This window comes from Athene noctua, chromosome 8 (genome assembly GCF_965140245.1).
Source record: "Athene noctua chromosome 8, bAthNoc1.hap1.1, whole genome shotgun sequence".
Lineage (NCBI taxonomy): Eukaryota > Metazoa > Chordata > Aves > Strigiformes > Strigidae > Athene > Athene noctua.
The window spans coordinates 20,152,532-20,176,790 of record NC_134044.1 but is presented as its reverse complement, the minus strand read 5'-3'; the positions used below and the strand labels follow the sequence as shown (position 1 = coordinate 20,176,790).

General features: G+C 39.7%; 1 protein-coding gene across 14 annotated transcripts in view; it reads right to left on the bottom strand.

Annotated features, from left to right (window-relative positions):
• The window catches only part of MCF2L2 (MCF.2 cell line derived transforming sequence-like 2), a 185,600-nt gene that overhangs the window by 29,465 nt on the left and 131,876 nt on the right, over positions 1–24,259 (bottom strand). For all 14 annotated transcript variants that reach the window (XM_074912636.1, XM_074912641.1, XM_074912633.1 and 11 more), the window contains exons 16-22: positions 19,481–19,547; positions 18,200–18,315; positions 16,871–16,940; positions 11,017–11,109; positions 10,431–10,523; positions 6,617–6,742; positions 1,176–1,397 (exon numbers count right to left, since the gene is read on the bottom strand). In XM_074912636.1, coding sequence (XP_074768737.1) covers positions 1,176–1,397; positions 6,617–6,742; positions 10,431–10,523; positions 11,017–11,109; positions 16,871–16,940; positions 18,200–18,315; positions 19,481–19,547 — 787 coding nt within the window. The remainder of the gene's footprint in view (positions 1–1,175; positions 1,398–6,616; positions 6,743–10,430; positions 10,524–11,016; positions 11,110–16,870; positions 16,941–18,199; positions 18,316–19,480; positions 19,548–24,259) is intronic.

Here is a 24,259-nt window from a genome sequence, read left to right as displayed (position 1 = left end):
TTTTTAAAATTTAAGTGCTCAAAAGTAACACAAGCTAATGGCTGATCATGAGTTTATCCTCTTTGCTTTTTTTTTCCTGAATTGTGGGTCAGTTTTCAACACTATCCTGGCTCTTGTCCACCTATACAAATTTTCACTTTGAGGAAGATGGTATTTTCAACTTGCCATCATTGACCTTTTGAGGTGAGAGAGGAAGAGGGATGGAACAGGGCTTTGTGAGATTTAATGACTCATCTGCAAATCCAGACAACACAAAAAGTTTGATAGAGTTTCAGGAAAACTAAAAAAATTGGTGAGCAAGGAGCCAAGTGCCTAACTAGGCAAGACAAACAAGGAACTGAGGAAAAAATAATTCTAGATTTCTTAAATGATTGATTCTTAACCACAATTTTGAGGTCCAACTGCTGCTATACTTACAAGCTTCCCATCTTTTTCCTGTATTTGTTCATCCCCCTTGTTCTGATTTGCCTCAGCATTAGATTTGAAGATTTAAACAGCTTTGATTATGTCATCATTCCTGCTATCTCCACAGAAAGAAATTTAAAACATTCATATGAATTGGTTTGCTCCTTGAACCAGGTTCTATTACAGTTCCTGTCTGGTTACTCTGTAATAAATTGGCAGCATGATGACCCATGTTAGTTGTCTGAAATCACAAGTGTCACACCAATGTGCTTAAAGGAAAAATTTGGCCTACCTATGAATGTCATCTTAACAGAAAATGTCCTGACTCATATCTGGAAATGTCACTCTTGCAAATAAAAGGACGCTTCTGCTTCACTGTGATTCATCTGTAGCTACGGTTGTCACAGAATATATCTGCTCAACTGGTGTCAATAGTAAAACCCGCAATATGACTGAACTTGGAGGATGCTTATAGGCAGAACAATGAGAGATCTGGGTCCATTCAGTCTTGCTTCTCTTTATGGGACACTGGGCAAAAACACACAAGGTGCCCATTTGTATTGAGTTGCAAAACCAAGGCTCACATCTGGAGTTGCAGGACATGTGGCTGGGTCTGTTTCTAGATCAAAATCAGTAGGAGCTTTCATTTACTCAGGAGTGCAAGATAGTCCCAGGTGCATGTACTTTCTTCAAGTCTCCACATGGAAACATTCCCGTGTTGTGAGAACACCAGGTTTATTTCTCTCCCCCACCATTACCACATTTATTACCTTTAATGAATTTTTAAAGCTGTATGAAGCTGTCTTCTCATGGCCATCTGTGTTCTCCTCCCGTTTCTTGCAGAAAAGCAGCATCTTTGTATAGAGGAAGAGGTGTCTCTGCATTGGTTTGAATCTAGCCAAGTCCTTCACTTTGTTGTGTCCCTTCTTGTGGTCAGTCCACACATTGAAGGAACCTTGCATCAACAGTTTGCCAAGCTCACTGACATCCCCCTAGCAAGCAAGGAAAAGAGAGAGCCTACATCACATTCAGACTAGGGTAATCTCAGGCACCGTTCTTTCCCCTAGTGGTGTTTAAACTTTCAGGCAGAGGCATGTGCCTCAGTATCTCTTCTGTTGGAGAGTGACCACTGGAATCCCATCTGCACATGTCTCCTTGCTAAACCTGTGTGGTTTCTTCATATAACCATTAACCCATTGTTTTCCATGTCCATAATTCTCACTTTGTCTCCCCATCCACAGTTAGTGTGTAAGGTGTGTCTCGGGACCTCTTTGGATCTGACACACTGGCTCTCCCCCTTGATAGCTTCAGGGGAAGCATCTTCTGACAAGAACTGAGTTTCAAGACTCCTGACTCCAAGGCAGTATGAAAGCCCAGTGCAGTCCAGATATCCAAGCAAAGGCCTCGGCTCTGAAAGATCTGGGTTCAGTTCTGCTCTGCTACCAGCTTCTTCTATCCCTGTGCAAAACCCTGAAAGATGCTTAGATGTCTGAAGACACAGATTGGTGTCTAAAGGTATGTAGGTGTGTAATTCCCTCCCATTGCAAAATAGTCCTTAAAAGATTTGTCAGTAGTTTCTCAGCTCACCATCTGCAAACTTGCAGTGCTGCAAAGCCTTGGGCAAAGAGGGAGTAAGTGCACCAAGGAGCCATAAAAGTACCTGAGGGAGAATGAAACTAAGCAAAAACCAGACTTTACTAACTTAAAGCCCTTGTCTGAAGACCGTTGATGGGTAAATACTTCAACTGATATAAGTATTTGGCTCAGATGCCACCAGCACAAGTATTTATATCACAGTTCAGTACTAAAGAGTGTAGCAATGTGTGGATAGAAAACATGGCAACATCTATATGGTAATGGGTTTCAACAAATAATGATAAACATAATTATCCCAGCAGCAAGTTTTTCTTTGAGTGGTTTGAGGGAATAAGCTCAGTGCATTATTAAAGTACTTATTTTCAGCATTTGTAGTTCTGTTGATTATAAGGTGAAGATGATGTCTCCAAGTGGGAATGTCTCATACCTTAAACTACAGATTGCAAACTGTTGTCCCTCTCACTCCCCATCCTCTACCCTCAATACAACTGCAGAATCAGGGTTTGATTAGGTACCTTTTCACTCCATATCAGGGTATTATTAGACTCTCCAGAGCATTCAAAAAACCTCAGTAATTTCTATAACAGTCTCTCATCTCTAATATATAGAGTTAGATTTTTTATTTGTGCACATAGGACTGTGTGTGTTTGTATTTTTATGTGCATGTGGGTATAAACTGCAAGCCTGTGGAAAGCATATTGATGAGATGTACAGCTAAATAAAACAAACATATTTTCTACATAGTTCTGACAATGGTGAGAGGCTCCTGTCACTCCAGGCACTGAGATCCAGAAGCTCAGTTCAACTTTTGTGATAGGTCCATCTCTTCAATCTTGGATCTAGGATTGGGATTATAGCAAGAAACAGGAGGCTACCACTGCAGAGAGAAAGAGAATGGACAGGGATGGCAGTCTGCAGCAGTCTCACAAAAGATTCTGGATATTCATCCACAAACCCTGGACTCTTTTCAGTGTGGGCAGCAAAGAGAGAGGAGGACACTCTGGTAACTTGTGCTAGTGGACAGCAATATTTTGTCCTAAAGCAAGTTTATTTAAAAGGGAGGATTTGATCGCTATCCCACATATAATTATTCCCTGTTAGAACAATACACTGTATCTCATGTTTATGGAAGCTGAGAGATACATATGAATAGCTTAAGTGCTGCTTAACTCATGGACAAACTACCCAGGCCAGGTTGTATACAAATGGTAGGATGATAGTAGGAAACGTCTCTAAAGCTTCTGCTCTCCAAGGTTTACTTTTTTTGTGCCTTTGCCCAAAAATAAAAACAAAACAAAACCAACTCCAAACTTACATGTTAGCAATTTCTAACACAAGAGTTCAGCTCCTCAAATCTGCTTGCACACAGGTCCAAGAAGCAGCATATCCTGTGCAATTAGGAGTGTTCACCAGCTGCCACAAAACCTGCTTTTCTGCTGGCATAATACCCTTCTCTGAAAGGTGTCCTAGGCAAATATTTCTATCATACCTGTGTGGGAAAGACTCCACAAGATGAACTATGGGAGGTGTTTATTTGGCATCACAGCTGAGCACCTGGGACAGGTGGAACAGGGAGAAGAAATTATTGGCTTTATCTTCTTTCACCCCATTTAATAATCATGTAACAGACCATCTCAGGAATACTGTAAGCATCAGGCTACACAGCAGCCATGTTCCACTTTGTCATATCTTTTGGTTCAGCTAACAAAGCAGAGACAAGAATCTAGTCCTTGGAGCTATATCTGGCATTTCATGGAAGGCTGACAAATTCAAAAGTAGAAGCTGAAAAGGAGCAGGAATGGTCCATTGAGTTCCCCAAGTACAAAACTACTCTGAGATTTGAAAGTAAGGAATAGGCAAAAGAATGATCTCAACATTTATATGGATAGGAATCTGGACAGATCTCCTCTGTTCAGGATAATATGTTACCTCTCTTGGAGAAGCTCTTTCTGCTCATCCCTTACAGAAGTGTTTAAAAACAAACTTTTGTAAAATTTCTGTAACTACATACATTTAAACTGGGAAACAGAAAGCAAGCTAACTTTCTCTTCAGGGGTGAATCAGAAACAATGGAAACTGGGGATGTAAAAGACATGCTGTATCCATGAGCTTCCCATGCCCATATTAACCAGTTCAAGTCTGCAATAGTAATATCCAGGCTTTAAAGAGTCTTTCTAAAATAAATCTCTGAGACACTCAGAATTAGTCATAACCAGAATGGTTTAGAGAAGCTTTCACAAGCCTTTGCTCCTAAAACCAAGGAGGCTGTAAAAGACTCACTACTGAAACCAAATGGACTGGAACCGAAAAAAAAAAAAAAACATGCAGGAAAAGCCTTATCTTTCCTGCAAATACAAATGAAGACCTGATTATTTCAAATGAGAAACTGTTGAACAAGGCAACATGTTCAGCAATGTACAAGTTAACAGTTTGTGCACCAGTCGCTGGAAACCCCAAGGGGAGCCAGCAGGCTGTCATAGTAACCAGTAATTCAAAAAGTCACATCAAACAAAACCACCCTGAGTACTGAGAACAGTGGCACCACGACAAAGACACCTGTCTCCAGAAAGTCCATAAAAGAAAGTGTGGAGAAACCTGAATAAAGCAGAGGTGTCTGGATGTTCATTTATACTGCTGCAGGAAAAAGTTTTCACAAAACAAAAGTGCTAGAAGGGAAAGTTTGTCTACTGTGATGGAAAAGTGAACACAAGTTTTGCTGCTGGCTTTAAGTGAAACAAAAGAGCTTCCCAAGAGTAGAAAAACTAAAAGGAAAACTGACTACTAAAGTGAACCAGGTTTGGTTTCATTCTCAAGAAATACAAAAAGGAATAAACCATACAGAGTTAAAATTATTTTACCATTGAGTTTTAGAGGTCTCAGTGGTTTTAGCAGTATTTGGACAAATCATCATCTGTAGGGAGTCACTTTAAGCTATTGGCTTGTCTCTCTATACTTAAATAAAATGTATAGCTGACAATACTTTTAACATCCAATTACACCAGTATAAAATATATCATTTTAAGACTAGTGTTTTCCTTTGTGTTACTGAAGTTAAGATTTGTTCAGTGAAGATTCAAAAATATACAGCATTTCTGCTCCAGCAGGAGAGATATTACTAAATAATTCTTTAAGAACTTTCAGTGGTTGAAACAGATGCTGAATTTCACCTTCTATGTTTGAGAAATTAAAAAACATGAACTATTCCTGTTCAGCCAACAAATCAGAAAATAGTAGGCTTCTCCTACCTTGAGAAAACTTGGAAAAACTGAAAATTAGATGGAAATCATATCAGAAAGATACTGCTAATCTAAACTAAGCAGGAAAACTTCATGCTAGATTCTTAGTCTAAAGCCAGATCTTGGTGCAAAGACATAGAGCACAAGACCCCACTGATGAATTCATGATGGGCGTAGCTCATAGCTGTGCAGGCCAGGGTAAAGTATATGCTTTACTTAAGTTTGACAGGTTTGACAAGTTATGCTCAGGACCTGTGGCATTTCTCTGATCCACAGGCACTACAGCTCATCTGTGTGTTTACTACTAGAACAAAGTGGCCACTGCTTCACATTCAACCCAGTACAGCTACTGCGGGGTAACAACTCATATTCTCATTTCAGATGCAATGCACAATCCACAGGAGCACCTCCAACTGTGTACAGCAGTGATCTATGACATACAGCCAAGCAAGCAGTTAAATTCATTTATAAAATAATGCTGACAGAGGGCATGGCTTCCTCAGCTACCAGATGTAGATGTGCTTGCACAGAAAACTATAGAAATTAAAACTCCTGAAGCCACTCCATCCTACAAAACACAGAATAACTCTTCCCACCCAGACACAGTCAATATAGACCCCAGCACTCTCTTTGGAAGTCACATTCTGCATAAAATACTGTTTTTCTGGTGTCCAGACTAAACCCTGTTACTCTGATCTAATAATTATTTGAACGCAGCTTCTCAGTATATTGTTTTTTCTTGACACTTTTATCCTGCAACTATTTCAAAATGGGCAACCACATGACCCTCAGGCCTCATTTCACCAGGGTGTTTCTCCTTTATGTGTCAATCACTTCCACTTCTCACTTAAGGGCTCATTTTATGTAGGCAACACTAGCTCTTGAAAGTCATATGACTTCAATGGAGTTTCAGCAGAGATACATACATTTGTGGCCTTTGATTTGCACTGTGGTTGTTATTTCATGTTTCAGATAGTGAGTTTACCAGTCTCTGGGATGGATTCTATTACCCACTTCAAATGGAAGCCAAATTTTCCTCCCCAAGTGCCAAAGATTTGGAAACACTTGAGTTGCATAGTGCAAATTTCTTAAGTTGTGTCTGTCACACTTGCTGCCTCTCGCCTGCAAAATGAGCTTTGGGTGTGATTACTCAGAAGGACCGCATTTGTCCCACTTCCCCCCCACATTCACACTCCCACCTCCACGTGACAGGTAGGCTGACGTGTATTTTTAGTCACCACAACATGCTACTGAGTAGCATCCTTCAAGAACACAGCACAGGCTCCTGCAAAGCATAGCAGCTATGGGCACAGCATGATCAGTGATGAGAGGAACATTGGCTGGGTCAAGACCAGAGTAAGAGCAACAGCAAATAATACCTCATATCCTGTGATTGCTATCTGGTGCATGGAGTCATTTACTGATTTGATGATATCCAGCACTGTGGCCAGGGCTTCTTCTAATTCAGCGGTACCCTCTGAGTTCTTGCTGCACTTCAGCATTTCCTGATTAAAAAAAAAAAAAAAAAAGATACGGAAACAACTTGAAAATGTCTTATACCAGAAGCCACTATAAGACAATCCTCCCTGAAATTTGCACTGCATAGACAAAGTAGCAAAACTATAGGAAAAAAAAAAAAGAAACAAACCAAACCAACCAACCAAGATGTTCACCAGGAATGTTACTGAGGATGTAAATTTTGACCTTTTGGATATTTTCAAGTTTTATGGGTTCATTTAAGATGAGACAGGACCATTCTGACATATTTACAATGAACTTTTTGCATGTCACAGAATTATATCCAGGGTTTTTTTACTCCACATCTGCTAGAAAAGAAACTCAATCTTAATATAACGATTTCAGGTGTTAGAAAAATCACCATTTCCGTTTGCTATTTGTTCCACAAGGTACTTATTACCACTGTTAAAAATAAAAATTATTTTCTAGTCTGAATTTAGCAGGTTTGATGTTCTCATGTTTTAGCAAGCTCTGGTCAGATAAAGAAATTTTGCATGGGAAGAAGTCACTTCCTGTGTAAATGCTTGTAGACTTATGGTCAAATCATCTCACAAATGTCTCTTCCTTAAACTAAATGAGACTTCTTTAATCTATAAAACAGTTTTTTCAGCTGTTAATTTTTTGGGCATTGAAAGAGACCAGATTACTATAAATCTTCCTCACCTCTTATTCTCTACCTCTCCACTACAATCTACAGATCTACATCTGTAAATTTGAAAACTTTTTTTGAGAGATAGTAATTTTGAAGACCATTGCTGACACCTAACAAAAATTCATCAAACCTTATATTCTGCTTGAAATAAGGGAAGTTATTCCATCCTCCAATCTTTGCACAAGGGAAAAAAGAAAAAGTTCTGGACAAGTTAAGAAGCATGTGCCCAAAGCAAATAAACAAACAAAACCTTTTGAGGGCTCAGTTTCTGTAATCACATTCAGAGATCCTGTTTAGAGTTGAAAATATTTAGGGCCTACTACTTACGTAGCCCAGTACAGTTCCTTACAAGGATGAGTTTTCTTATTTCTATATATGTCTTTTGCTTGAAAAGTTCTAGTTAATAGCTCAGGACTTAATTCTCTTCTTGTAACCAATGATTATAATCTATACAAATCCTGAAAGACACTAAAATCTTCATTTTAAATTAAATTAACTGCCTTGCCTCTTGCTCTTCTGCCTACAGAGTAGCCCTGAACCTGATTCACATGCAGATTGTTTTTCCTCACTGTATTGTATATAAAGCAGTTACTGCCAATGAGTATACACCTGAGATCAGAATCAGACTCTGTATCTCTGCTAAAAGGATCTAGGGAAGAAAATCTTAACAGATACAAGCCCACGTATGGTTGGTACAGTCTTGAGAAGACAGGAATCTCAAAGCAGCTGGAAGATCCCAAGACTACACCATAGAATTTGAAACCAAAGCCAATCAGGATTCCTACCATTAAACAGAAAAAGATGACTGTAACTAGAAGTAGTAAGATAACTGATCACGTATAGTGACTTGTGATAAATGATGCAGATTCCAAGCACCAAAAATCAGCTGAAAGAATGTTTATTGGTTGCTAATTAGACAATATTTCCAGTGACAGAATTCATAATCAAATAACCATTTTTTTTCATCATTATTGACTTGTTCCTGCCTTATATATTGACCAGTAGAATTAAGGAAGCATTTGTCTGGATGCAATTTTCATTTCAGAAATGCAAGCTGTGAAGAAACTAAGAGATAACTTCTTATAATAATAGCACCTCACTAAGAACTGTACTGTAAGTGAGTTTAATTTTGTTTCTTCATGCTGACTACAATATCAACAGAAACTATGCTCCAGAAATATACCTAGGAATGAATCGAGACTCTACTAACTTTACTATTCTTTATTGTAGTAAGAATTAGACCCCTTCAGCAGGGGTGGCCATTGACATAGTTTTCATTCAGGTATATAATTTTGAGCCAAATTTTGAGTTTGTAAATCATTTAATACAAACGCTGAGGCACTTGTGTTCCCGTAAAACAGGGCTGCAAAGAGGTAGTTCTTGCAAACCCTAAACAGCAACAGTCTCTCCCCAAGTGCCTGGGTGACCAGGTCTTAGAAGATAAAAGCAAGATGCATTCCTATAGTACCTATTACACAATTTCTAGGATGAGGATGGATTCCTGCTCTCTGTGTAGTGGTCATGGTGCTTTATAATATTAGCTAAAATGATTGAAACCAGAGGGTTGCAATAATTGTGATCCATAATTTAAAACGAATCTGCCCATCATTCAAGGCACACAGCTTCTTAGGCACATGTTTGTTACCAATTTTTCACTGACTCCCCTTTTCCTACACTTTAAATGCTCCTACTGCCAGGGAAAGAGTGCACCATCTTCACAGGTCTCATAATCCCTGACAAAGGAAATGTCGTGCCAATGTGTTGTTGCTGAGTACAAAACTGGTCTGACCAGCTTCAACCCCAATGGCTGCAACCTGTTTTGCCTGAGAATTTTACTCCTTGATCTAATCTTGGTTTTATTTACAGTCATATTTCAAATTAAAAGTAGAATCTGGTTTATCCTTGCTCTTCTGAAGACCTTGACATTTTCTCCCTTGTCACAGAATAGTTTCAAGAAATAGAGCCAAATTTACTTCTGGATTATGTTGATGTAAATCTACTGGAATCAGTGAAGTTGCATCCTTGTTAATATCCCCCTTCAAAATTTGGATGCTACAGTTTTGTGTAAAGTCCATAAACAGGTCACAGAAATACTGCACAAGTGAATGGCCAGCCAGATCCTCATGGTTTAAACTGGAACAATTTGACCAGTGCCATGGTAGCTATCAGCAAATAAAGTTACAGCCTAAAATCTTAATTGCAAATTTCATGCTAAATTTCATGACAGTACACAACACGACATTATGTCCAGAAGCTTGAGAACGGCATGTAATTCACCTTCATGACTTTCCCATAAGGAAAGTCAGTAAATATTGTTTTTAAGAACTGAGGAGATGAAGACAGAAATTTAAGCCACTGTCTTAAAAAAATGCCATTGTTTTAAGAGCATATATTTCCTGTTTCCCAGTTCAGACCGAAATTTCAAGCACGGACCAATCACAGTTCCAACCAAATCAAGAGGGAAGTTCACGTATTCATCCCATGAAAGAGTTACAACTTGTTGTTAGCTGGGTCTTTAAAACGGAAGCACCAAAGGGGAGTGGCTCGTTCTGAAAGGTTTGAGTCACAACCACGGGAAAACATCAGGTTCAGAGAGCTGAAAGGGTTTTGTTAAACAGGGACAGATGTCAGAGACAGGATTTAAAGCATCAGTTCCTGTTTTCAAACCCTAATACCACATACTGATCCAACAAAGCCAAATTCAATATCTGTTTAAAGGTAAATAAAAAATAAATAAGACAATGAAGTACTTACTATATAAAATATATTACTTTATATATGTAACAGTATATATAGTTAATATACTGCTACAGCTTAGTATACAAGTATGTACTTATTCTGAAAGAGAAGTCCTTTCTTTGACAGTTTGTTACCATTTTACAACTTAGCATTACAAAGTACTTGCTGAAGAACCAAGAGAGGATTTATTTCCAGGTAATCCTCAACAAATAATGTTGATATGTAATTCTGTAAGTAAAACAAGCTATATATTGGAATTCTTTGCATTGTCACGGAGAACTTACCTTTAACAGCAACTGGTACTTTGTGATTCTCTGGACTGGCTTTAAGAGATAAGCATCTAGTGAGAGTTTATGATCCAGTTTACGTTGACATTCCTGTAAGAGACAAAGGAAAGAAAAATACAATTGTTTCTTGAAACACAGGGAAGACATCAATGTAATTTTCATTTGTTAATCTTAAGATTGTATGTCTGTGAACTAATTGAGAGTGAAATTTGTTCCATCTGCACAGGAGTTTCTAGGTTGCTTATAGTGAAAATATAACTAAACAAGAGCTAACGTTTAGGTTCAACTTAGTGTTGAAATCTGGCATGCCCTGCTGATGAGATCGCAATCACCTGGGGTTTGCATGGAAGCCAGTACTTCTTTGCTTTGGGTATAGCCTGAAGAGTCAGGCTCCTGTCCAGGAAATCTACCTGCTACTCTACCTAGGAGTGGTAGGCAGTCTCCAGTGGAGAGCACCTGCCATCAGCATAAGAAGCATGCAGAAAAGTCTGTATATTGCTCTAGGTTTTCTAAAGAAAGAAGAAATACAGAAGAAAAACGAGCTTTGATGGCCTAGCACTGCTAGTCTGCAATGGAATTCCACCTGAAAAAAGATGCTGTCTCCACACTGTCTCCAGAGAGCTTCAGACCTTGGCTTGTTCTGACAGTACTTTTCATATATTTGGAGGTCCTCTTTCTGCAAGAAAAAGAGAGTTTAAGTAAGGTAAGAAAAAAAGAATTCACAGAGAATCTGCCTTGAGTCACACTTTTTCTTACCTTTCATCCAAACACATGAAGTAAGTAATACACAGGGATAGCTCTGTATATATAAAAAAATAGGAAGCCACTAAACTTGCTTTTTACTCCTGTAAAGTTATATACACCTGAAAATGAGATTTTTTTTCCTCACTTTTTGCACAGAGCAAGGAGACTGCAGACTGGAAGACACATCATTTAATTTCAAAACAGTTATCTTCCAGGGAGGAGAATACGTGGTTTGAAAACATTAGAAATGTAAACTTTGTTAACAGTGTCAGCACAGACTGATAACTGCTACAATGCTCACCACTTACCTAAGGTCTGCATGTTCAAAACACTGCAAAATTAGCATTTGGTCTCAATAGTACAAGGATGAATTAAAAAGCATCAAGTTTTTCTTGATGATGTCTCAGGCCTGGCAAGGGGAAGTATTTAAACTCTGTTTATCCCAATTAGAAGTGGGTGGATTCACTTGACCTTTATTTACCTTTGACTACGCTCCAGGTGCTCTCACTGAAGTCTATGGCAAAAATCTCACTGACTTCAGTGAAAAGAAAAGCAATCTCTATAAAAGCCCAGAGGGGTGTATTTTGAGCTCCCTAGGCTCTGTGGGTGGATACAGACAGACATTTATCTGCCAGGTTCTCAGCTCACTAACTGTGCGCTGCGTTGGCACAGAAGCCCTACAGCCACGCGACCATGGAGCAGTGCCATCCAGGCTCCTGAGCAGGGCTGGCCGTGTCTGACCAGCTGGGAGCTTCCCATCTCTGTCTGCACCTATCCTGGTGGATGTGACTTCAGTGAATCAAAGACAGTGCCAAAAATAAATCTTGGGAACTCCTGGCTCTTGCCTCTGTGCTTTCAGCACAGTAAGCAGTGCCTATACACTCTTGGTGCAGGAAAGCATTTTCTTTTGTATAGAATTACTAGAAGAAATCAGTATTGTTGCTATCTTCCTCTATAGAGACCTATACTAGTGTCACCCTGGAGAATCAGGTGTGAAAGCAGAACTATGCTGTGTAACACCTTACTGCCTGAAGGGTTACACAATACTGAAAGCTCCATTGCAACTCAATAGAGTATTAATGGTGCTGTTTCAAAACAAGCACAGTGTTTTCTTCACACAAATAGAATTGTTTGTACATGTTGCCTTGGGAAGTTAGCAGGAGGTATATAATAAAGTGTAACCAAACTTTACAATTTGTTCCTGGCCCACAGAACCCTAATTGGACTGTGCAAGAAGAGCAGAGACAGCAACAGTCAAGAGCACTATTAGGGGTAAGAGAAAAGTACCAACCTAAATTTAACAAAAGGTACAATAATCAACAATTTACCAGTAATTTGTCACAGTGCATCTACTACTGCCTAAATCTGTGACACCTGCTTAGGCAGGTACATTTTTAAATACAACTTTAAGTTTTGTAATAGTGTAAAGAATAGGAAATTCCTGGTGAAGTTACCACGATCAGGCTCTAAAATGCCAAGAAATAATTAATTGTCTAATTACTCAAATCCCAGTCTTAAATGTTCCACACATCTCTATTTTCCTATCTAGAAGTTCTGACTTCTTGCTGGTACTTTTACACCATGTTCATCCCTCCTGTAATGCTTTTCCTTTCCACGGTGGTTTGCATGGCAAGGTTTTGGTAGTGGGGGGGCTACAGGGGTGGCTTCTGGGAGAAACTGCTAGAAGCCTCCCCTGTGTCTAACAGAACCACTGCCAGCCGGCTCCACGTTGGACCCACTGCTGGCCAAGGCCATCGGTGATGGTGGTAGTGCCTCTCCTATATTTGAGAGGGGAGGGAAAAAAAAACCTGTGCAGCAGCAATTGCAGCTGGGAGAGAAGAATGAGAATGTGTGAGAGAAACAACTCTGCAGACCCCAAGGTCAGTGAAGGAGGGGGAGGAGGTGCTCCAGGCCTGGAGCAGAGGTTCCCCTGCAGGCCGTGGGGCAGCCCACGGTGAGGCAGCTGTGCCCCGCACCCAGGGAGGCCACGGGGGAGCAGAGACCCACCTGCAGCCCAGGGAGGACCCCACACCACAGCAGGTGGGTGCCCGAAGGAGGCTGTGACCCCGTGGGAAGCCGACACTGGAGCAGGCTCCTGGCAGGGCCTGTGGCCCCGTGGAGAGAGGAGCCCACGCTGGAGCAGAACGTGAAGCGCTGCAGACCGTGTAAGGGACCCCAGGCTGGAGCAGGGGAAGGGTGTGAGGGTCCTCCTTCTGAGGAGGAAAGAGTGGCAGAAATAATGTGTGATGAACTGACCACAAACCCCATTCCCCATCCCCCTGCACCAATGGGGAGGAGGAGGTAGAGAATCAGGAGTAAAGTTAAGCCCAAGGAGAACGGAGGGGTGGGAGAAAGGTGTTTTTAAGATTTAGTGTTTATTTCTCATTATCCTACTCTGGTTTGGTTGGTAATAAATTAAGTTAATTTCTGCAGGTTGAGCCTGTTTTGCCCATGATGGTAATTGCTGAGTGATCTCTCCCTGTCCTTATCTTGACCCATGAGCCTTTCATTACCTTTTCTCTCCCCTGTCCAGCTGAGGAGGGCAGGGATAGAGCAGCGGTGGGCACCTGTCATCCAGACAGGGTCAACCCACCACACCCATATATCCACAGTTCTTTGTTCACTGCTGATTTATGAATAAATTTTGCTTCAGATTAGAATTTAGCCCTTTGAATTCAACTCACAGGTTTCTGGTCAACTGCTACAGTCTTTTCAAAGATAGCTTCCTTTTCTAAATGTTTTTTTCTCCCTGAATGACCAAGTGCCCCAACTGCTCGCTCCTATTAAATTATTCTTTTTTTCCAAGGTTAGCAATATGAGTAAGTAAACACTGGTAATCCACAGTGAGTCACTCCTGTCAGGCACCTCACCTGGCACATACTGGTAAGCAGTCTGACACACCTTTTGTTTCTCCCTGGGCATTCTTACCTTGGTTTGGTAAGCTATCCTTCCCAGCCACACATTTAGCAGATCAGCCCGGAGTGTCCTGCGTGTTGCTGATAAAGCACTAGAAGACCCATCCTGCAAGACCCATTCAGTACAGACCTTGCTACACAGAGCTTTAAGCAAGGTCAGGCATCTTGGTGATAGTAAAATAGCTGCTATGTGGGCAAAGTTGAGCTGGCTTACTTGTAATTTAGTTCATATGAAGATCATGCCCTGACAAGGCCAGGCAAAGTGGGAGGGAGGACAAGAGGGGCATTACTGTCTCATCTTCCAACTGATTCTGATACTGTGTTCCAGGAGAGAAGCCAGAGAAGACAAATAGGCTGGGATGCCACAGACTGTTTCTGCCATCACCTGAGAAAAAGGGGTTACATCCACGCTCACCAGGTGACACTGGTGGAGGTGGGAGAGTGTGTGGGGACACGGCAGCGGGATGACTGGCAGGGGATGGAGGAGGCACCAGGGTGTCTCACTGCAGCTCTCAGGACACTTTCAAGCAGCTTTGGAATCAGGGCTGAAAAGTCCCAGTGTGATCAGACAGGGCAATATTCTTCAAGTACGAATCTAAAATTCAGCCTGTTTCTAATCACAGGCCCACCACAATGTTGTGGCAGGACGGTTACACCCATAAAAGAAGGAGAAAGAGAAAAGCGAATCTGCAACAATGTGAGTTTCCTCCAGAATTCGGCATCACCTTGAACAGCAGCCGTTTCGGTTCCCCTCACACCAAAGCAGGCACAGTCATAACTCACAGGGCAAGCCAGAAGCCTCTGCTCAGCAGGAAGATGCAAAAAGCTGCCAAATCATGGGGAACGCAAACACACAACCAGGCTTTTGTTTGTGCCTCCTAAAGGCTGTCCAACAGAAACAACAAATTTCTGGACTTCATGTGGCTTCTTCTAAAAACAGAACATAAGGGTAAGTTCTTGAATCAAAGGTGCTACTGTGTGAGCAGAGACATCTCAAGAGAGAGGCTTTTACTTTCTTAGCGCGAAATTTGAAATAGGGAGAAAGCAAATGCATGATTTAACCTCTTATTCACAATAGATTTACTGTTGTTTGACTAGGCCATAGAAACTGATAAGGAAGTGTGACAGAGGGACTGATTTTCTTTCACTTCACACCTGAACCATAGCTTTAGTGCTGCTGATTTCATATTGGTAGAATAGTGAGGAGAATTGGGCTCAACAGTTGTTTTTACAGAAAGACATAAGCTACAACATTTAAACATGGAATTTGAACTTTCTGAAGACTTACAGGATCAATTCTGTATCAAGAATTTATCTTTATCTCCAAATCCAGGGATATTTGCAACATATAGACTATTTGTTCCTTCTTGGATTTCAAAGATCTGCATTCTTCAAAGACTGTTTATCCCGTTTTGCATAATGGTTTCACCACATTTTCCTGCTCAGCATTTGAATCTTAGGATAACAACATATTCCTTAGTAGTGTCATTTACTCAAGCTCTAAATGCTTCACCATTAAACAGAAAATATTTCAGTAGACTCATAATCACATTTACACTCATATGATGCTCTTCTGCCTGACCTGTTTGTAAATTGGGGGCATACCCTTTGGAAGTATCACATGTTCATAATTATCATTGAAACCTTAGAGATGTGGCAGGGGTCAACACCTCTGACAACTGTATGTTTCATCCAAATCTGTCTGTATTTCATACAACACCCTGTTAAAAAAAAAGGTTCACCATATATCCTGGAAAAGCAGCAAATGCTAGATGTACACAGTAGAAGCAGGAGGTACCTTTGACTATGGTGAAGAGGATGGATTTTCCTATTTCTCATGCCTCTTCCTTTCCCATCCAAAACACAGAGTCTTATTCAAGCAGTGTTTATAGACTATGAAAACTGTAACAACCCACCAAACCAGGTTTTTTCTTATTAGTAGGGCCTCTGAATGAGTGCTATACAAACAAGCACCTTTTGTTATGTTACAGGAAACAGAGCTAATTCATGCTAACGGGAGGGGGTGGTGGGGGAGGGACAGACTGGGAGCTTTTGGAGGAGAGAGTTGTGGAACTTAGGCACTGAAAGTCACAGGAAGCAAAGACACGTGCATCTGACCAAAGCCACCACTGCCTGTTGGCTTTGGGCTTTCTCATGAACTAAGTTCACTCTACTTTTAAACAAATACCACTTCATACAAGTGGGGAGAAACCCACTGGTTTGCTGAATGATGTGAACAAGTAAAGGAATCAACCTCACAGAGCTTTATGGAGCTGGTGGGGTTTGACCATGCAAGGAAGGTGGTAGACTCTGCTGGACCAGTTCTAGGGGAGTAAGTCTCCGGAATGGTGCAGAGAAAAGAGAGAGAAGATAAGGCAGGAACAGGATGTACTGTCTGCACTCAGAGCAATCTGCTGTGATACTGTTCTCTGCTTATTTACAGTAGGGTGGTGTCTGGGATACATCAGACTGCTGGTATAGATTGGTCTGATATGAAAAGCATGTTAAACATTTGAATCACTGGAGGTTTTTTGTTAACCAGGTCTTAAAATACATAGGTAAAACACTAGTAATAGATCCCTTCCTATCAGTAAACCAGATAAAAGTTCAGATTTCAGAATACACACTTGTTAACTGCGGCTTGATTTGGGAATATCTGCTTATGAGGGTTTCTCTCATTCACAAAAGCAATCAGAGTGAAAGGATAGAAGTAAATCTCCAAGTACTGTACAATAAGACCATAGATATTCATATAGACCTGCAAAAGGATTTACTTACTCTTTTCAAAAAGCATCGGGCAAGAAGGTCGGGGTTTTCAATGCAATTTTCTATCTCCTTAAGGAAAATCCTGAGAGGGAGAAAGGAAAGCAAACAGTAATGTAACATCCCAGTCACACGGTGTGTTAGCTTCTGTGTAAATCCAGCTTAGAGCCTATGTGTTTGTAGTAAGAGGATTCAATGGGGAGGTAACAGTTCTGACACACAAAGAAATATATATTTTAGGAAACTGTGATGTGGTTCACAGCTGATTGCCTGATTCATCAATATTATCATGTTTTCATCTGCTCACAAGCATCTCATACATCTGGTTCCTCTGGCTGTTGAGATTTGTTTCAAATATATAGCCCAAACACCTGCTTCCCATTTGGTTATGAGGATTTTTCAGAACAGCTAGAAAAGACAGAAAAGCTCTGTCAGATGCAGTTGCTTAATCAGCAAGCAGTGAAAATATGGGATGTAGTCCAAAGGCTTCTGCAGTGGCAGTCAACGCACTAAGCCTTTAGGGAAAGAAAGACCAGGCTTACAAAAGGAGGGGAATGTCGTTCAAATGAAAGACACATTCTTTCAAAATAATATGTAAATTGGAAAATAATTTTTCTACTATGTATCAACTACTCTAGCATAATATTTAAACTCGCAAAAGAGGGATTTTTATTTTGTTTAAATGTTTTTTATATCTAATGGGCAATTACTATCCAAAAGAATTCCTAAATTCTCACTTTGGCTACAGACAGTTTTACTTAATCAAGACTAGGAAAAGGAGGAAATTTACAGAAGTAGCCCTAAGCTTTGCTTTGTGAAAGAGGATCAAAAAGAGGTTAATCTCGTGCATAATTGGTATTCTGTAGTTATGGACACTAGAACACCTTATCCACAGTGTGGACAAGGCTTCTGGAAAGGTTTATGATCATGTGAAGGATAAAATTCCTTCAGAAAAGTGCTATCAAATATATCATGTCTTCTGATGTGATAACAGAAATATAGAACAAATAAGCTGAACACTAAGAACACTTCCTCTCAGAGGAGTTTTGCCAGAGAAGGAACATCAGGATTTAGTCCTGTGACAACTACCAGTGTACCAAGAGAAGTGGTAAAATACTTGCCATGAGGGACATTCGAAATGGGTAACAACAGGGGAAATCACTCGTAATGCACAAAAGAGTATAATTTTTCACAAAAAATGATTAAACATGATCTGAGATAGGACACACAAAGTGAGGATGACTCTTCCTGCCTGTGTATGTGTGTGACAAACCACCCCACATAAAGGGAGTAGAAATTCCAGTAGCACCCGAGAGTGTGGGACAACCGCCAGTTCCCACGTGCCTGTTGTGGAATTCGTAGATTTCTGGGAGGTTCCCAAACAGAATTTCCTTCTTGTTCTGGAGTGCAGATGGAATCAGGTGTACTAAATTGGGATTGTCCATTTCTGAAGCATACCCCTGCAGAGAAGAGTGGAAAATAAAACCAGCCTGTTTTTACCAAGGAACAAGTACTGTGTCTGACACACTGAAAAGCCCCAGTCTATGTGCTTTTTGTTCTCAGCCAAGCATACAAAGCCTTCTCCCTTGCCTGCTTTTTTTCTCATGCTTCTAATTTTCCCCAGAGCTTTTACCCCAATAGCTGTGAAAACACATTTTTAACCACAAATGGACAGACTACTGGATTAACAAAAAAAATATGAAATGATTCAAAAAGATGATTCAAAAGCCATTTTGGTCATGTAGGGATGGAAACTGCTAAGTTTGATAGACACATATCTTTCTGCTACATTGCTTCACTGGAAAAGGATTTGTTGGCTTTATTTGTTGAACTGTGGTATTTGGCTTGATTGTTTGATTGTTCTTGTAGAAACTGGATTGTGTTTCTTCAATAAAAATTTTGAGAGAACATTCTGAGTGCAGATTTTAAACTCAAGAGTAATAGATCAATTATCAGAGCTGTCAGCGCCCACAGATCAAATCCAATAAAGACGCAACCATATGGTTGTAAAAGAAACTACCCAGTCCTTCAAGTTCCACCCAAATAAAAGCATGACCGAGCTCTACTCAGCCTCCATCATCCCACAGACTAGAGACCTCAGATTCCACACACACAAAGTATGCTGGTATCCTATGAGTTTCAAAAGCTCAAGAGTTATATTCACAATGTAAGCTGCTCTTTTCCATGTTCAGACACTACATGGGACAATAAACAAGAGGGGGAAGAGGGCCTTCTTTTTTTCCCAATCATTTTCCAAACTTATATTCACAGAAATTTAGGGTCTGGCCCCATGGAAATCAAGGGTGCTGTTTCTGAAGCCAACTGATGATATTTTGAAAAGGCACATTATTAACTATTTATCAGACCATAATTTTGAGAACCATGCAACTTTTATCATTCCGTGGACTGGGGTCAGAAAAGGTGCCTCTTCCTTTAAGCCCTGAGAAAAGTTGTTCAAAACATGCTTTTCATTTTCCATCTCCAAGGCTGAGCTATCTTGCTAACAGAGCCTGTGTACTCTAAACACAAGGTGGGAGGTGAGAGTGCTCAACCCATGAAAGATGTGCACCCGCAGTGATTACTTAGAGGTTAAGCACCAGAAGTCATTACAGAAGAATTTCTTACCTCTATTATACTTTGAAGTTCTTCTACGTAAACCCGTTCTGTTTCTATCAGCTCATTGATTATGTGGCTAAAAAGAAGAAAGATGGAAAGTTATGGTGTTTACCAACAGTTCAACAAAGCACACATGAAAGAAAAAATGGTTTTCCTTGTAAATTCTTTTTTATGCCTCTGACTATACAAAAAAACCCCCTTCCTGTGAAATCTCTGACGGACATTTCTCCATACATCAATATTGTGCCTTGTTGATAAGGTTAGAAGTCCTAAACATCCCTTGGACTATAATTTTTTCAGCTCATTTTAAACTCCATCTTGGTTGCTTCTGTTATTTTTATACCTACAAATCCGAAGAAAAAGATTAAAAATGCCCAAGAAAGCAAACAATAAAGGTTTCCTTCTCTAATCATAACTAACAATACTCAATAAAAGGGGATTATATTTCCCAAGACTGTTAAATTTCTGGTTTGCTTTCTTTTATTAAAAAAAAAATAAAAAACAGAATTGGTCATTAGGCTTCCTTTCTTTAATACCTTGTGAAAACAGGCAGCAGGATGATATCAGAAGTCTGAAAACATGAAAGTAAATTAGAGCAAAATATTTATACTATATTTTGGACTTTTCTACTATTAGTTCAATGCTTCTAAGTAACTTGGAGACATATATCTTGAAGATGCCTGATTTATTTCACAAAAATATGGATGTAACCGATTCACTTTTGGACAAATAACTAATTAGATTTTAAAATAGAATTGCATTAAATCCCTCAATTTTTTTTTATGCATCAGTTGTCCCATATTCTCAAGAAAATGTTCTCTTTAATAGTCTTATGAACAAAACTTTCAGGATAGCTTTTCCAGAGGTTTAAGCAGTTTGTCCAAGTAGAAGAGGACCAATGCCTAGTATTCCTTTCCTGGTTCATGCTTCCTAACAATCTGTAACCCACAGCTACATGAAGCAAAAACGCATCACCAGGAGGACATTAGGGAGTAACGTCTAGAGGAACTGCAGTACATAAAGTGCATATACTTACAGTCATAAGCAGCACACAACCTGAGGCTAGTAAAGTGTAGGCAACTATTGGCATCAATACCAGCACAAACATTTGTCTCCCTGTACCTACATTAGGGTAAAGATGATATCACTGATGGCTAGAAGGAATAAAAATATCTTATGCTTGGAGACCCCTCTACCTCAGGAGCTGTCTGCAACCTTACACATAAAATCAGTACCATTAATCCCAGGTTTGCCCCTGGAAATGTACTTGCTCAGCTTGCTACTAGCCAGCCAAAGACATCATGGTGTATCTGGAGGGTAACTTCTAGAGTAAATGCTACAGGAACTATGGGTTTTGGCAAAAATACAGATTTCTGACATTTTGGTAAAAAGCTCTCCAAGAGACTGGAGGACATAGCAATCTGCTCCTCTGCTGTCTAGTACCAGAAGTTTGAAGCATCTCAGGGCTGCTTTCCAGAGGAAAATATAAAGACAGGAAAGTGACTTCTACCACTCCTGCTGGGAAGCTCACTCTGACTGTATCTGGTTACCTGGTTTTTATAAATCAAGCAACAGTCATGTAATCAGCTAGACCCCATCAGCCCTTTGTATCATGAACAACCTTTACACTGTTGCATCCACTGTAAGAGGATTTTGTCATCCTCAGCAGTTTTTAGGATGTCCTTTTTGAGATTAATAAATCAATCCCACTTCTGATAAAGACTTCTTCAAGTGGTATAGTCAGGCATTTGGAAGAAAAATACTCACATTTCAGGCAGTCTGAAATGCAAAAGCAATGAACGAAACCTTACTTACTAGGTTACTAAAATAGATTAATTGATTTTCTTCACATTTACCTAGTTTTTTTCTAGGCAATACAGTTTTGCAGGCTAGGTGGGGACCACTTACTCTGGTCTCATAGATGATTACTGCTTTATAGACCTCTACTTGATAAACATTATAAATACTGAGAAAACTAGACCTTACCTTCAACTGACCCATAATGTTTCAATTTTTGTTATAAAATAACTAGGATTTCATAGGTATCTTGCCTTAACACTTTAAGTAAAGACAAAATTGCAGAGTGTCTACCACAAGGTAGGGAAATGGGTCAGGGCTGTACCCTTGCACATTCCAGGAGTACTGACTCCAGTTAGTTAACCTCCACATTGACCTCAAATTGAGATATTTATGCACAGGAAAGCCTCATGTAGCAACAGGGAAAAAATGGTATCACCCTTCATGACTAAGCAATACTGTTGAACAAACACGGGTGCAAAAGGTTCTGCAGTACTATGCATGATCTCATAAAGCCAGGCTGTATTGGACTCTAACCCATGTAAGAGCTCTGCCCATCTTTCTCTGAATTTGCACACCTTTGAACTAGAAAATATGTTTGGGGTATGCTCAGAGTACTAGATTACCCCTCATGAGATAGATATGTCACTTCAGTGAATGCACAGTCAATGTTCTAAGGGGCCATTTGTCAAAAAAACTATTTTACAAACATTACCACTTGCTTTTACTGACTGGAACAAATAGAACTTTTATGGTTACATATGCCTTTCCTTTTTAACAGCTATGAAGTTACTGCACAGACCAGATGCAAAGGGAGACAAGCAGATTGCTACTGTTCTAGCATCACTACCACTTGGCAGCGCTGAAAAGAAGTCATGAGGACAATGCACAACTTGTTTCTGGTGTCACAAACTTAGGTTGGCTATCAAACTGAGCTAACATCCCTCAGCAAGCTCAAGCCACCAATGGTTATCAAACTACAACACAAACTCCAGTGGCAGAAACTTGTTGAATCAGACAGATGTTTGGTTGTCACTATCTACTTCAAACTAAGTAGTTCAAATTACATTTGTCATTCTGGCTATCAGCTTCAGCAGAGAAAACTGGAGATGGAGTTGTCCAGGTAGGCAGCTAATAGTAGGTACAATAAAACAGACACATGAGAGTATAATTTCCTATGCAAACTTCATATTTGCATTGGCACAACAGTAGGGCCATAGAAACTGTGCATATATCCTACCTGTGTACACGCAGCTATGGTCTTTGCAATGACACACAGAAATATTTTAACTTTTAGTACTCTTCAGAGCCAAAGGATACTTATATTCTTGGCTCCCTTGGTAGACATAAGAACTACTGCTCCACACTTATTTCATGAATTGGAGAACTGGTTTGACGCTGTTTGAAAAGGTTGTTACATCAGTTAATAAATTTTGAAAGGTCATCTTTAATTTCAGCTCTACCCTAAATTTATTTTTAAAATGTGTTTATTATTTCTGTTCTCCAGATCCAGAAGGCTTAAAATTTCATGTTGCAGCAATTAGAACTTCATGAGGTTTCTTTAATGCTCATGATTCACATTTCTAAAGATCCATTGCATTGTTTAAAAAAAAAGGTAACAAGGCAGGTGTGACAAAGTCATCAGAGAAACTTAATATTTTTAAGTTTTAATTTAATCTTTAAATACATCTTACTGTTGAAAGATGCTTATTTACCTGCAAACAAGACATAGATCTTCCAGATGTTATTTAGTCTGTTACCTAATGGATTACATCAGGACTGACTCTAAAGCAAACCCAACACTTAGCTGACAATTATACCCGAAAAGCAAATTATTAGTCCATAGGTTTCCTAGTAACTGTCATAAACAAACACCAGTGTGATGCCTGTCAAAAGCACAACTCAGAGTAATGCAGTAAGTAGAACAGAGGTCTTTAGGATATTTTACTATCCAGCTCTCTATGAAAGATGAAGCACAAATGAATTATTTTAAACTTTTCTGAATCCTAGTCGAACATAGAGTACCAGCTCTTGAATCCCCATTGTAAGAAATCTGGAGGTTTTTTAATTGATTTACTAACCCTAATTTTGATTGGAAACACTGTCCATTTAGGGCATTAAAAAAAAAAAAAAATCACATATGAGAAATGTTTTACTAGAGGAGGTTCTGTGGGACTCCTAAAATACAGCCACTGTAGTTATGGGGTTATCGTAAAATCAAACACAGTTCTGTAAGATGATTTAGTTTTATTATTTAATCTAATTGTATATGCTGATTTATAGTAAAAGAAAATGCTTTACCTTTCTCAGTGTGATGAAAAACTTGTCTAACTAACCCTTTCACTCCCTGTAAAGGTGGTGTTAGCCATTTTATCATATTGGTTTCAATGACAGTGAAACAGAGACAAAATCATGGTGGTAATCCTTCAACTCATGGTTAGAGTTCAAGAGCTTCACGTGTCTAAACCATGAGTCTGTACATGAAATGTCATCATTTTCCAATACTTCTCCACAGTGAGATAGAAGGATTTGCTGCCTAAATAAGACTTTCACTGCTCAGTTTTTTTGGTGGTTTTTTTGGTCATAGTTTTTTTGTTTTTAACTGAGTCTTCTTCCAACCACAAATTGTGTCCACATGAAAAAAGAAGAATTTGACCAAACATCCAGCATTCTGTCAGACTCGGCACACATGCTTTACAGCTGTTTCTACACTTGCCTCTTAGTGCCCATGGCCAAGTACATCTCTGGGATTTCCTACTTGGAACACAGGAGCTGTATGCTTCAGCCTCCCACTGTCCCCAGAGCAGAACACCCCTCACGCTTCTCCAAAGTGCTGGTGGGTGAAAATTCTATTCCCAAGGCTTCCACTGGTTGAAGATGTTGCATGACATAATCCATCCATCTATCCATCTATCTACCTGTGCCCATCCCACAGTCTCCATATCTTATATATATGGTTACAACACTATTCTTCTGAAAGTGTTATTCTGT